This window comes from Phlebotomus argentipes, unplaced genomic scaffold (genome assembly GCF_947086385.1).
Source record: "Phlebotomus argentipes unplaced genomic scaffold, Phlebotomus argentipes genome assembly scaffold_4, whole genome shotgun sequence".
NCBI classification, from domain to species: domain Eukaryota; kingdom Metazoa; phylum Arthropoda; class Insecta; order Diptera; family Psychodidae; genus Phlebotomus; species Phlebotomus argentipes.
The window spans coordinates 5,980,403-5,993,730 of record NW_026776174.1 but is presented as its reverse complement, the minus strand read 5'-3'; the positions used below and the strand labels follow the sequence as shown (position 1 = coordinate 5,993,730).

The window sequence follows — 13,328 nt, the reverse complement described above, 5'->3', positions numbered from 1 at the left end:
ATGGGCTCGGCCAGCCTCAGCGAAGCCACATCCGGAGTTGGTGGAGTGCTCTTCTGCAGCTTGAGCGCCAGAGCCATGGAAAACATCTCACTACCGATTTCCATCTTTGCCTCTTTCCCCAGTAAAAATATTACAAGTGTAAATTTACAGTATACACACTAGAGTTATACTAATATTATGGAAAAGGGTCAGCATGAAAAGTCACTGATTTTATTGTATTCAAGAGTCTCAGGATATCAGCAAATTGCACACACACACTAAACAACTTTCAAAATATCGTCCTTTCTTTTGCCCTCTCCTAAAGCACACTTTCCAATTTTTTTTAATGTGTTTTTAAAAATAGATTTTTTAACGAGATTTTCTCTTATTGTGAGTGTTAAAAAAGCGCTGAATTTTATCAACTATTGTTCTCCCTTTTCTCCGTCTCAAATCCGCAAAACCTTTGCTCTCTCCTCAACTGGTCTCTTCAGGTAGAAATGCAACTTAGAGATGACCACTCTCAAGTGGCGTCTGAAGCGTCCGCTGAGGTGCTTGTCGCTCCATGCTGAACTTGATACTGAGCTGAGTTGTGGCACAAAAGTCTGCATTTAACCGAAAACCAGAGGATGGTCCATAACTCCCGCTGAGGGTTCAAATACCTTCCATATGACGGGGAGCTTTCGGTGCGCGCGCACACCCAAAGCTCTACCTCACAACAGATGGACTCTCTCTCTCGAGCTTTCGCCCTTTTATTTCCACTTCTCTTCATCTTATCACGCTTTTGTACATTTCAACTGTCTCTCACATTAATCTACAAATCTCAATTCATTGTTAAACCTTCTCTCAATGGGTTCACAACTCCAAACTCCACTTTTGGCATGTCCTCAAAGGAAGCTCTAATAAAAATAATAAATTCAGTGATTTTTATTACAATTCTAGTGATAAAGCAAGTAGTAAAATATTCGAATTCTTTGATCGACCCCTTGGTTATCGCCTCATTGCTTCTCTCGCAATCACACTATAAATCTATAGCCCAAATCTGGGATGCTGTAGATTCCAATGATGGAGTAGGTTCTCCGTGGCTCGGCAAGCTCATCCATCACCTCGTCATAGAGAGACGTGATGTACTTCTTGAGGCGGGGAAACCTATCAGCAACATGCGGAAAAGCATAAAAAATGTCTTGGTAAACAATGGGTAGTTAAATATTTATAAACACTATCAAAAATTGGCAAAAATATGTATACATATTCTCTATTTTTCTGCTAAATGTAACCAATAAAAATTTCACCACCGATTGTGAATTGTGATAGACATCAAATTATGCACTGAAAAAATATCGAGCGGAGTTTCATTTACAGCTTTGATGAAAAATCGACGTCGAAGAGTTAAGAGTGAAAATCTATTCAAAATTGTTACTTTTTGAATCTGGTCGAAAAGTGTTGCCAACTGTGACGAAAAAACTAGCGCACAGCGAAAGACACTGCAGATTGGTGGAGAATCCATTGCGTCCATTTGTCCATTTGTGGAGTTGTCTGGTGTTTTTTCCCTTGAATTTCTTGACATTCTCGCAGCAGTAAAAATGGACTTATTCAAGGAATTGAATGATATTTTGGAGAGTTTTTCTAACACCTGGGATGTGCCGTAAGTAAACCTGTGGAAAATGCGTTGAAACGGTTGAAACACTGATGAAAATTCCAATATATCCGCAATATTTTCAATAACACAGTGGATATATGGGGAAGCCTTTTGTTGAAGGCCGGCTGCATAGGATGTCTTCGCAAACGCCAAAGCCGAAAGTGATAACAGCCTTCTTTTTGGACAACCTCGAGCGTGAGTTCATACCGGAGAAGAGCTTCAATGAGCTGCGCCGCGAGATGACGGACTTGGGAAATGGACTGTTCAAGAAAACTCTGACTGAAGGATTCGGAGATGTACTGCAGAACAACAAAATGGTCACATTGCATTTCTCCAGCTACAAAGAAGGCAATGCAACACTCAGCAATTCATCGTATCTCGCCCAGGAACCAGTTATCTTCGTCCTGGGTAAGGAAAAGGACTTGTTGCCGGGATTTGAGAAGGCCGTGCGCACAATGCGTAATCAAGAGAAGGCGCACTTCATCATTCCGCGCATGTACAGCCAAGGAGCGATTGCTGAAGATCCCGATAATCTCAAGGATGAATTCGTGGAGATTGAAATTGTCAGAGTGGCGACGCATATACCAGAGAATGAGAAAATCCGTCTTTTGACGAACTTTAATATGGCTTTAGACGCTATTCGAGAGCTTCGTCGGAAGGGAAAAGCTGCGTTTTCCGCTGGATTCTATCGTGCTGCTGCCTTCGAATACATCAGTATTTTGCTCCTGCTTATGAACAGTATCGCTCAGAATCATTCAGAGAACGACCAACGGCTGCAGCTTCTTGTACAAATGTGTCTCAACTGTGGCATAGCATTCAACAAGATTGGCATTTACGATCCTTCTTCAGCAGTGCTGCATCTTGCTTATGCCTTAACGGACAATGGAGTTCCAGCTGAAGACACCCTCAAGGGAAAGATCTGCCTTCATGCTTGCCGGGCTTTCCGATTGAGCTGGCAGCGCGAAAACAAGGAAGCCACGGAGTATTTCTATAGAGCTCGCAACTATTTGGGCGACATTCCGGAAATCAAGGCAGAACACGAAGAACTCCGCAAGTTCTACAACACATACATGACTCTTATTGCCCTCGACAAACCCATTTCCGATATGTTCAAGTCGAAGTATCCCAGAAGTGAGGCGCCTATTGCATTGAGCAAGAGTCAAAAGTTCTTTGAGGATCTTTTTGACCCCATGCTGAAGGATTTCATGCGTTCCAAGGACAACAAGAGGGAATTTTTTGCGGTTCACGGCAACTTCGACATTGAATGGGCAAAAGACGTGGCCACCAAGTACAAGAGGATCAAACTCAAAGTGCATCTAAATGAGGAGCTGAATTATGTGCGATATGTTGTCACGAAGAAGTAACTGGACTTCGAACAATGGACAAATTTCTTATCACGTTCATTGCTTTCATTAATTGCTATAACTTCATATTATCAATCATGAAATGTGTTTTTATGAATTGGCGCTATTTTTCTTGAATAAATCACTGTTCCTCATCAATCAATTCTTTATCTTTTTTTTCCAAAAATGATTCATTCACTTCACTTTCACTGGAAGTTGATTATTCACATTTTCTTGTGAGCTTCTTATTCTTATCCTATAAGTAAAGATTGTAAACGCTGTGACTCATTTTTTGATAGAATTTTCAGCACTATTCTGTGAAATTCAATTCAAGTCTTGATGAACTCTTCGAGCCCTTCTGTGATGAATGTGACGAACGTGATAAACAACTCGTAAACAAAACTAATAATAATAATAATAAATAAACAAATTGCGGCCAAGAAGATGGAATTCGAAATAGCGATTCAATATTCTGTTGATTCAGCCAAAATCATATCGAGTAGATCGACTCTGGCTGTCGATGGACAATCGAGCAGAAATAGTTGGAAAACGGGCATCAAAAAGTGAGTGGAAATTTTGCTGCAGATCGTTGCTTTTTAAAAGTCGGGTCAAAAAGTGTTGCCAAAATCTTCGTGTGAAAATTCAACGCACGTCGAAAGACACTGCAAAGTGAAAAAGGAGTCCATTGCAGTGTGTAGTCGATTGCGAACTTGCGTAATCGCATTGGTTTTCTCTTAAGTTTCTTGAAACTGCGAAAATGAATTTCTCCGGAGAAATGAAGAGCTTTCTTGAGACACTGGCAATGAATTGGATGGTGCCGTAAGTAAACCTTTTAAAGACGAATTGAACGATAACTTGACAATAAAATGGTAATTTTATGCGTTTCTTTGCAGAGTATATACGGGGAAGCCCCTTCTTGAGAGTCGAATGATCAAGATGAAGCCAAGTGCCGTGAAAGTTACTTTCGTTACTAAATTCTATATAGAGAAGTTAAAGCGCGAATTTGTGACAAATAAGAACTTCAATGAGCTGCGCCTCGAGATGACGGACTTGGGAAATGGAATGTTCAAGAAAACTCTGTCTGAAGGATTTGGAGAAGTGTTGCAGAATGAAAAGATGGTTGGCGTCCATTTTTCAACGTTCACTGAGGGAGATTCGGGATTAACCGATACATCGTATCTCACCCAGGAGCCATTTGTGTTCGTCCTGGGCAGGAATATGGGAGTCTTGCCGGGATTTGAGAAGGCCGTGCGCACAATGCGCAATCAAGAGAAGGCGCGCTTCATCATCCCGCGTCTGTACGCGGAAGAAGGGAATGCCTATCATCCCGATAATTTCAAGAATGTTCTCGTGGAGATTGAGATCATGTCTGTGGCCACGCCAATAACGAAGAAGGAGGAAATTCGAATGCGCAGCCACTTCAGTCAGGCTCTCATTGCTGTTCAGGAGTTTCGTGAGAAGGGAAAAGAAGCGTTTTCCGCTGGATTCTATCGTGCTGCTGCCTTCGAATACATCAGTTCTCTGCTTCTGCTGATGAATGTCATGGCCACGACCAAAGAAGAAAATGATCAGCGAATGCAACTTCTTGTGAAGATGGGTCTCAATTGCGGCATGACTTTGGTCAAGATTGGGCTTCACGAACCGGCCGCGGCGCTCCTGACCTACACTGCAAAGTTGACGGACACTGGAGTTCCTGCTGAAAATATTCTCAAGGGAAAAATCTGTCTTCATGCCTGCCGAGCCTGGCGTTTGCGAGAGTGTTACAGGGATGCTACAGATTATCTTGATGTGGCTCGTATGTATTTGGGCGAAGTTCCAGAGGTCAAGCAGGAGACCAAGATGCTCAACGAGATCTATGATGTGGTAATCAACTTTAAGGCCCTGGACAAATCCTTGCTGGAGGGTATTAGATCGAAAATTACGCCCGGATTGGTTGATTCTACTGAATTTCGCAAAAGCCAGGAGATCTTTGAAGCAACATTTGATCATGTGCTGAATACTTTCTTGTGCTCCAAGGACAAAAGGAGGGAATTTTACGCGATTCAAGGCGACTTCGACATGCAATGGGCAAAACTTGTGGCCGCCAAACACAAGAACATCACATTGCAGGAAATGCTTCCGGATGCCCAAGGATTCGTGCGTTATACAATTATTAAGAAGAAACTTCACAAATAATTCAATCTTTCATCACGATAAAGATTATCTTGTTCTCTTTAACACTTAATATGAAGTACTCGTATGAATTTTCGTTAATTTTCACAACTTTATGTTCCACCCCAAATCTACTGAATAATAAGAAGGTTACTTGAAAACTTCATTTCCAATATCTTATCACCTTTTGTATTACTTATGAATTTATGGTTTTTCTTTTTCTTGAATAAATATCGTTCTTCACGCTATTTAAAGTCATTCATTTTCCTTGCCCGATTATAAGAAGCGAAGTTCACAATAGTAAAGAAAGATTGACTCACCTCTCGATGATCCTGGGAATCTCATCATCTGTCGGACGTGTGGCAAAATCTCGTGGATCCAGAGTTCCCACGAAGAGTCCTAAGGCACTCATCGGCAGATCGACGGCGTACACGCGGATTCTCTCCTTCTTCGCGAAGAGCTTCAGCGTGCTGGCCATGAGTTGCAGCAGCTGATTCTCGATGCGCTTCTTCGCGTGACTGGCCATCTTCTCGATTGTCATGAAAAACACCTCAATATTCGTGAAGCACGACGAATTGTTACCCTTCACGCTCGCGTTGCCCGCACTCATGTTCATCTGGGAGGAATTGAAGCTGTCGCTGAGGTTGTTTTCAGGTGGATTTCGTATCTTTTGCAGATAATCCATCAGCTCAGCTCGACTCACTTGCTGATCCTTGAAGATCCTGTTGTCCCACGAGCTCACCCTAAACGTTCCACCCTCGCCCAGCAGGATTACATGCGCGGCGCCCAGATCTTTGGCTGACTGTTCGGCCTCCTCCTGATTGCAGGCCTCCACGATGCCACTCTTGATGTCCATCGTCCACAGACAGCGCAGGATTTGCGTGACATCCTGAATCGGTGGACGATAGCCAGTCACGCACAGCACCACGTCGATGGAGCGATACTCGCTGGTGGGATTGGAGCTCAGGCAATTCACGAGTTTGTCAATTGCAAAAGAGAATCCAACGCCACAGATATTCTTGGGTGGCATGATAATTCCACAGCCAGAGCCCGATTTCTGGAAGTCCGCCAGGAGATCGTCGTATCGCCCGCCAACGGCCAGAACGTCCGGTCCTCGCTTGCGCGACTTCTTCAGTTCCGCCACCATTTGCCACACAATTCCACCCGAGCGCGCTCTGTCGAAGCCTATCGACAATCCCGGCTGCAGGATCATCGGACACGACACACCCATTCCCTGTACCAACTGCACCACAGATTCCAGCTCGCGAATTGCTCCCTTCGCCAGCGCAGCCGCCTCTCCGCGCCCCTTGACCAGAGACCTCAGCGCACTGCCATTGATGCTGCCACGCGGACCGCCAAGCGGTGATTCTGTGACCAGCAAATCAATCAGCATATTCGCATTGTGCTTTGCGCTGGCGAAGATACTGTTAATCGTTGACGTGAGCTGGAATTTGGCTAGTTTGGACTCCATGAAGTCCTGAATGGCCACGAAGAGTGTGTGCTGCTTGTCTTTCGGCACGTTGCAGTGAAGGAGAATGGCGCGCAAGAGACTCGTGTGATTCAGCCGGAAGAAGACATTCTTCTCCCGCAGCACCGTCAATTCCATTGAAATCTCATAAGCCACCGAGATTATTTCGGCGTCCAGCAGGAAGTTTCCCGTATTCTGCGATATAATGTCAAAAGCACACTCATAGAGTTGCTTGGGATGGAAGTTGAACACTTTCTTCTCGCGATACACCCGACCAATTGAGTAGCGCCTGATTGATGTGATCCCATTCACTGCTACATGACTCGCGAAAGGCCGCCGAAAATCATAAGGCAGGTAAACAACACTTCCTGCAAAGAGCACAACAGAAGTCTAGAGAGTGCTTTTGCCCCAGTGAATTGCAGGAATTTCCACTCACCGGAATGTGTCATCAATTTTACAGAGTTTGTGTGTGGGTGGCCCTTCCCCAGTGGCGTCAGCAGTGGCGTAATCACCTCTATTCCTCCGTGCCTCTTGAAAACATTTAGAATTTTTCCCTGAAAGCGCATCAGAGTTGATCGAACCGCACAGATTTTTAGATAAATCACAATTTCACCTTGACGAACTCCATCGTGGTGGAAATGGGAACCAAACCCAAGTGATATGTGAGCTCCAGCACTGTGTCGCTCTGCTGAGAGAGGCACCGCGACACCAGATGTTTGTACGTGCGACTCTGCGGATTGGCCAGGACATTCCGCAGCATCTCCTGCAGTTCTGTCGCCTCCAGTCGCGCAGGCGGCACAAGATCTGACGTCAGGAGCTCCTCAGATGACGGTCGTTTTGCCGGGTCGTGATTCAGAAGCCACTGAACCACTTGAATGTGTTGAGAGTACTTCTTATCCTTGGTCATGAAGTCTGGAAAGACAATTGCAGGAGATCTCAGCGCTGCGATGGTCTTCACGCGTTCCATGGCTGTGTCAAAAGCTGGGATGCTCATCTCGAAGAGAATGATTCCGAGCGAATAGAGATCAACCTAGAAGACAAAAGGCAAGAAAGAATGTCTAAAGTCGAATTCGATCAAATATGTTTAAATCAGAGAATTTCTTCATAGTTGCTATGATTCTTTCTTTTGTCCAACTTTCATCTAAAATCCACAATTTAGCATAAAAGAGCATTGAATAACATGATTGTTGTTACATCAACCCAATTTCTAGATTCATTCATATCTTATCTATGTTCTCCTACAACTCCAATGGAAGCTTTCTCAAATTCAATGAGAAAGCTTTTAGCGGAAAATTGTTAAAATTCACTCACCTTGAGATTGTAAGTGGACTTTGAGGCATTTCCCATGAGCTCTGGCGCCACATACAGCGCTGTTCCGACGCGTCCCGTCAGCGTGTCTCCCATGTCCGACTGCGTAAGTGTGTTCGAGGCATTCTGCTCCTGGCTCTGCAGCGCCAGGAAGCTCGTCGTGGCCAAGCCAAAGTCCCCAATCTTCACCTGATCGCGCGAGTCCAAGAAGATATTAACAGGCTTCAGATCTCTATGAATCATGCCCTGTTGGTGGATATGTGACAGTCCCTCGGCGATCTCGCGGAAGAGGCGCCAGAGGCGATCCGTGTCACTGCCCAGGCCAGCGTCAATCGCCGTGCGAAGTGTGCTCTTCTCGCAGAACTCCATCTGAATGTACATGAATTGATTCTCAAAGTGCGGCGACTTGCGTGATTCCGGCCGTGCCCTCGAGACACTCTCATCCCCGAAGTCCTCCACTTCCACGCACTCACCGTCCGAGTTGACGAACTCAATGCCATCGCTGAGATCCGCTGTGGCGTTGGGCATGTAGTTGATCCAGTCACTGGAGTCGCTCGAGGACTCTGAGGAGGACTCCAGTTGCGCCTGTTTCTTGCTCTCGGGGATGCTGATGCTGAAATCTCCGCCGGCGAGCTTGTCCTGGCCAAAGTCATCACTCGGCAGGCCAATTTCTATCCAGCTGTTGTAGTATCGCACGACATTCTCGTGATTAAGCCTCGAGAGGAGCTCCACTTCTCGCCGGATCTTCTTGTACAGCTGCTTGTTCCGCGCCGTCAGCGGGATTCTCTTGATGGCGTACTGCCTGTTGTCCAGAATGTTGCGCACCTTCAGTACATCGCCATAGGCGCCCTTGCCCAGGAACTGCAGGAACTCAAACTCATTCTGCAGCCGCGACTGGACAGTGGAGATTGTGGAATGAAGTTCCTGACGCTCTCTTGGCGGCGCAACAATTGCAGCCACAGTATTTTCCACTCCACCGGCATCGCTGAAGAGCACCGGTTGCAGAAAAGGGTGCGGCAGGAGTTCAACTGCACTTAGAGTCCTATCCGATTTACATCTCTCGATGTAGTCTCGCATGTTTGACGTGTGCGTGGGCAAAAGAGCCTCCAGCAGAGCGCCCATAGCGGGAAGATCGCTCTTTGTGGGACTTGAGCAGCCGATAAGTTCCTGCAAGTACGGCACGAGTGCGAAATCCGTTACTCTGATAGTTCCAGTGTTGTCCATGAAAACTGTCGTGTCCAGCAGATGATTGTGGAAGACGGAATTGTTGTGCAGGAATATGATTGCGTCCAGCACGCCCTTAGCCACCATACTGGCGCCCTCGGCGCACCATCCCAGTGTGCCAGAGATCGTGCAGATACTCGTACCGAGGACGAAATCCTGCACCAAGTACACGAGAATGCCCTCCTTCTTCTTCATGCACAGCACGCACTCGTAGCTAATCAGATTCTTGTGCCGCAGCTGCGAGAGATTCGCCACCAGTTTCTCGATATTCCCTATTATCTCATCGGCCTTGCCATCGGCGCCCTTAGCTTCGAACCGACTGTACTTGATGTTCCACTCCGTGATGTAGAGCAGCTGTCCAGTCTCCAGATCGATGCCGGAGTACGCGACGCAGCCCTTCTGCGAGTGTCCCAGACAACAGCCCTTCTGTATCTGCCTTCCGGCGCCCCGGAAGTAGATGATCTCTGACTTGCGGTGGTCAGTGCACTCGTTGGGATACATGTAGCTGCGGAAGTGTGGCCAAGAGGACTCCGACACGTCCGACGAGGTGGGCGTTCCATGGTGAGTCGGGCTGGACTCACTAATACTCCTCCTGGTGTCCTTCCGCATGCGCGACTCGTGCTTCAGCATCTCTTTGCGCTTATTCACCTCATCCTTCAGCGCCTGCTGCTCCTGATCCTCCTTCATGCGCTGGCAATTAAGCCGCTCTTGGTCGCGCTTCAGCTTCTGCATCAGCATTTCGTCGTAAAAGCTTCCCGGAGGCGGTTTGTTGTGCTGGTGCAGAAAGGCACGCACTGTCTCGGCCAGCTCGAACACCATCACCTCGCCCTTCAGCTCCACTGCCTGCTTCTGCAGGCTCTTCAGCAGATCCTCAATGAGCACATCCGAGAGGCCTTTGCTATCTTCTAGAGCCAATTTGGGCGATCTGTCGAGACACAGAGATTATCTTAGCTTATCGAGAACACGAAAACACCATTAGTGGGATCGATTTGCGCCCACACAGGCTCACATTTTGGGGTACTTGGCTGTGCATATGATGTGAAGGGTTGTCCGGACGTGAGCTTCTGTGGCTCCTGAGGATCCCATCAGGGGCGTGAGTGTCAGCTTCAAGTCCAGCGGCTTCCATCCTTGTCCCTTCTCGCGCAAATCCTCAACGTCCTGGCCGAAGATCGACTGAAACAAGTTCCGGAAGAGTGAGAAAACCTCCTGGAGGATTGCATGAGACTTTCTCACCTGAATCACCTCGAATTCACTGTCTTGTCTGTCGCGATTGCTCTGCTTCGATGCCATGGCATTCCAAAACACACTGCTGGAGGGAAAAATAGAGAGAAAAGTGCGCAAAAGGCCGGAAAATGTGCCTCTCCGGCTCTACATTTTCCACTCCAAACCACCAGCAACACGGTAACAACCCGACTGAGAATCTTATTGGATTTTCTATTAGACTGGCGTCAGATAATCCCACATTGGGAACAGATTCACACTTGAATTCGCAAATTCGCATAAAATAAGAAAGCATAGAGAAGCAGGATTAAAATGTTATTCATTATTCGTGCAATATCTAAATGTATGTATAAAGAGTGAAGAAGTCTAGAAGCTGATTTTATTTAAATTTAGAGTGAAAGAAGGAGAATTCAATGGACATTTCTTGCTTCAATTCCATCCTGTATGAATTCGCAATAGGAATGGCGGCGAAGTACGGCGAAGTGTCACGATGCTGAAACTCGGGCAGCGCACCCGCTCCTCCGTGAATCCCTGGAAATCCTGCCTCATTGGCAACTTGTTTCACAGAAAAGTGCGAAAATGCAAGCACTCGCGGCGGTGCTTCAACACAAAAGCCGAGGAAGTGACTGTCGAGGCGGTTTTCTCCAACAAGTGAGTGGAAGTCGGGTTATGTTGTGCCGGCTAGGCAATTTCCTGTTATTATTATTGTTTTGCAGTCGAACGCTGAGCCTGACCACAGGGAAGTATGCCAGGTTCGCCAATGGTAGCGTTCTGGCTGAGATGGGGGACACAGCTGTGATGGTGACTGCGGTGGCGAAGCAGAAGCCCTCGAGTGGAGGCTTTGTGCCTCTCATTGTGGACTACAGGCAGAAGTCAGCCGCTGCCGGACGCATTCCCACGAACTTCCTGAGACGCGAGATGGGACCATCGGAGAAGGAGATCCTTTCTGCCAGGCTGATAGATCGCTCGGTCAGGCCATTATTTTCGCCAAACTTTCGCTATGAAACGCAAATTGTCTGCAATCTCCTAGCAGTCGATCATGTCAATCTTCCGGACGTGTGTGCGGTGAATGCCGCTTCAGCGGCGCTCAGTGTGAGTGATATCCCGTGGAACGGCCCAGTGGCGGCCGTGCGGATGGGATTGTGCGACAATGAGATCATTGTGAATCCCACAAGGCGGGAATTGCAGGCATCTTCCCTGGATTTGGTGGTGTCAGCAACTAAACAGAACCTCGTGGTTATGTTGGAGGGAAAGGGAGACATCGTCCTACTCAATGACATCCAGAAGGCAATTAAGCAGGGCACGAGGGAAGCGCAGCACGTGATAAACTGCATTGAAAAGCTTCAAAAGACTCACGGAAGACCGAAGCGAACGCTGGACTCGCCTCCAGAAGTGTCTGATGATATTGTTCAGGCCATCCGGCTAGCGTGTGAGATCAAATTGAGGGAGATCTTCAGGGATGAGACGCATGACAAGATTAGTAGGGACACAGCAGTGAATGTGCTGCGAGAGAATGTCTTGGAGAGCGTCAGGAGTGACTTTCCGGACGCTGATGTCCATCAGATTGAGGGTACGTTTTCAAAGTACTGTCGCGAAGTGTTCAGGGAGCTGATTTTTGAGAGGAATCTACGTTGCGATGGACGAGGATTGGATGATTTGAGGAACATCAGTTGCAAGATTGATCTTCATAAGCCTCTTCACGGATCTGCGCTCTTTCAGCGCGGCCAGACGCAGGTATTCTGCACAGTGGCTCTGGATTCACAGGAGAGTGCGATGAAACTGGATACGCTTGCAGCTCTGGATTCCGGCTCTAAGGCGAAGAACTTCTTCCTGCACTATGAATTCCCGCCTTACGCCACTGGCGAGATTGGACGCTTAGGGCCGATTGGGCGCAGAGAAATGGGCCATGGAGCACTGGCGGAGAAAGGTCTGTTGCCAACGTTGCCCAGTGACTTCCCGTTCACGGTTCGTCTCACGTCCGAAGTGTTGGAGAGTAACGGATCCAGTTCGATGGCGAGCGTGTGCGGAGGATCTCTGGCTCTGATGGATGCCGGTGTTCCGGTGAGTGCTCCAGCGGCAGGAGTGGCTATTGGCCTGGTCACGAAATATCAGCAGGATGACACGAAGCACCTGGAGGACTACAGACTGCTGACAGATCTGCTGGGCATCGAGGATTATATGGGAGACATGGATATGAAAGTGGCGGGAACGAGAAAAGGCGTAACTGCAGTTCAGGTGGATCTTAAGATTCCTGGATTGCCACTGAAAGTCATGATGGAGGCGCTGCAGAAAGCGACAGATGCCAAAGGGAAGATCCTGGACATCATGAAGCTGACACTTTCTGAGGCGAGACGTGTGAAGAAGGACAGCTGGCCTGTAAGCGACAAGATCACTATTGAGCCTCATCAGAGAAGCAAACTTATCGGCCCTGGAGGCGTGAACATCCGGAAGATTTACTTGCAAACTGGAGCCCAACTCTCGGCAGAGACAGAGACAAGTTTCACCCTATTCGCACCTTCACTGGCAGCGATGGATGAGGCTCGGGAAGTTATTGAAGAATTTCTGAAAGCGGATAAAGTGCCAGATTTGGAGTTTGGCGGAATTTACACTGCCAAAATTGTGGATGTTAAGGATATTGGGGTGATGGTGACTCTGTATCCCTCAATGCCACCTGCACTGCTTCACAACTCACAGCTGGACCAGCGAAAGATTGCTCATCCATCAGTTTTGGGCTTGGAAGTTGGCCAGGAGATTCAAGTGAAGTACTTCGGGCGAGATCCCGTGTCGGGATACATGAGGTTGTCACGAAAGGTGCTCCAAGGACCCAGTACGACTGTGAGGAATCTGGACAGGAGTGAGCAGTCGGATGTATAGTGTGAAAAGCAGAGAATAAAGGCAGGAAGCATGTTTAACCTCAATTTAGTGGTTTTGGCGCGTGCAGAGCAGCGCTGTAGCGGCGAAGAGATCAATCGCGATCAAAATTGAAATTTCACATTGA

The 13,328-nt window shown here is 47.4% G+C and overlaps 3 protein-coding genes across 3 annotated transcripts; 2 read left to right on the top strand and 1 right to left on the bottom strand.

The window, feature by feature from the left end:
* Positions 1 to 725: 725 nt before the first annotated feature.
* LOC132257884 (eIF-2-alpha kinase GCN2) lies at positions 726 to 10,507 on the bottom strand. The gene is made up of 7 exons (XM_059754929.1): positions 10,343 to 10,507; positions 10,119 to 10,282; positions 7,889 to 10,034; positions 7,191 to 7,607; positions 7,014 to 7,131; positions 5,430 to 6,945; positions 726 to 1,125 (listed from the first exon to the last, which is right to left on the bottom strand). The coding sequence occupies exons 1-7, from the start codon at positions 10,397 to 10,399 to the stop codon at positions 993 to 995; spliced, it is 4,551 nt and encodes a 1,516-aa protein (XP_059610912.1). The 5' UTR covers positions 10,400 to 10,507; the 3' UTR covers positions 726 to 992.
* On the top strand, positions 1,414 to 3,688 carry LOC132257885 (uncharacterized). Its single transcript, XM_059754930.1, has 2 exons — positions 1,414 to 1,621; positions 1,707 to 3,688. Exons 1-2 carry the CDS (start codon positions 1,560 to 1,562, stop codon positions 2,977 to 2,979), a joined length of 1,335 nt encoding a protein of 444 aa, XP_059610913.1. The 5' UTR covers positions 1,414 to 1,559; the 3' UTR covers positions 2,980 to 3,688.
* Positions 10,508 to 10,808: 301 nt separating the features above from the next.
* On the top strand, positions 10,809 to 13,242 carry LOC132257317 (polyribonucleotide nucleotidyltransferase 1, mitochondrial). The gene is made up of 2 exons (XM_059754174.1): positions 10,809 to 10,981; positions 11,047 to 13,242. Exons 1-2 carry the CDS (start codon positions 10,821 to 10,823, stop codon positions 13,202 to 13,204), a joined length of 2,319 nt encoding a protein of 772 aa, XP_059610157.1. The 5' UTR covers positions 10,809 to 10,820; the 3' UTR covers positions 13,205 to 13,242.
* Positions 13,243 to 13,328: the final 86 nt, after the last annotated feature.

Bases quoted from the DNA above. Each gene is read 5' to 3' on its own strand.
- LOC132257884 (XM_059754929.1), bottom strand. From the start codon at position 10,399: ATGGCATCGAAGCAGAGCAATCGCGACAGACAAGACAGTGAATTCGAG. The intron at 10,035-10,118 runs GTGAGCCTGTGT...GTGTCTCGACAG, and splicing joins ACAGCCAAGTACCCCAAAAT to ATCGCCCAAATTGGCTCTAG. The intron at 7,132-7,190 runs GTGAAATTGTGA...ATGCGCTTTCAG, and splicing joins CCACGATGGAGTTCGTCAAG to GGAAAAATTCTAAATGTTTT.
- LOC132257885 (XM_059754930.1), top strand. From the start codon at position 1,560: ATGGACTTATTCAAGGAATTGAATGATATTTTGGAGAGTTTTTCTAAC. The intron at 1,622-1,706 runs GTAAGTAAACCT...TCAATAACACAG, and splicing joins TCTAACACCTGGGATGTGCC to TGGATATATGGGGAAGCCTT.
- LOC132257317 (XM_059754174.1), top strand. From the start codon at position 10,821: ATGCTGAAACTCGGGCAGCGCACCCGCTCCTCCGTGAATCCCTGGAAA. The intron at 10,982-11,046 runs GTGAGTGGAAGT...ATTGTTTTGCAG, and splicing joins GAGGCGGTTTTCTCCAACAA to TCGAACGCTGAGCCTGACCA.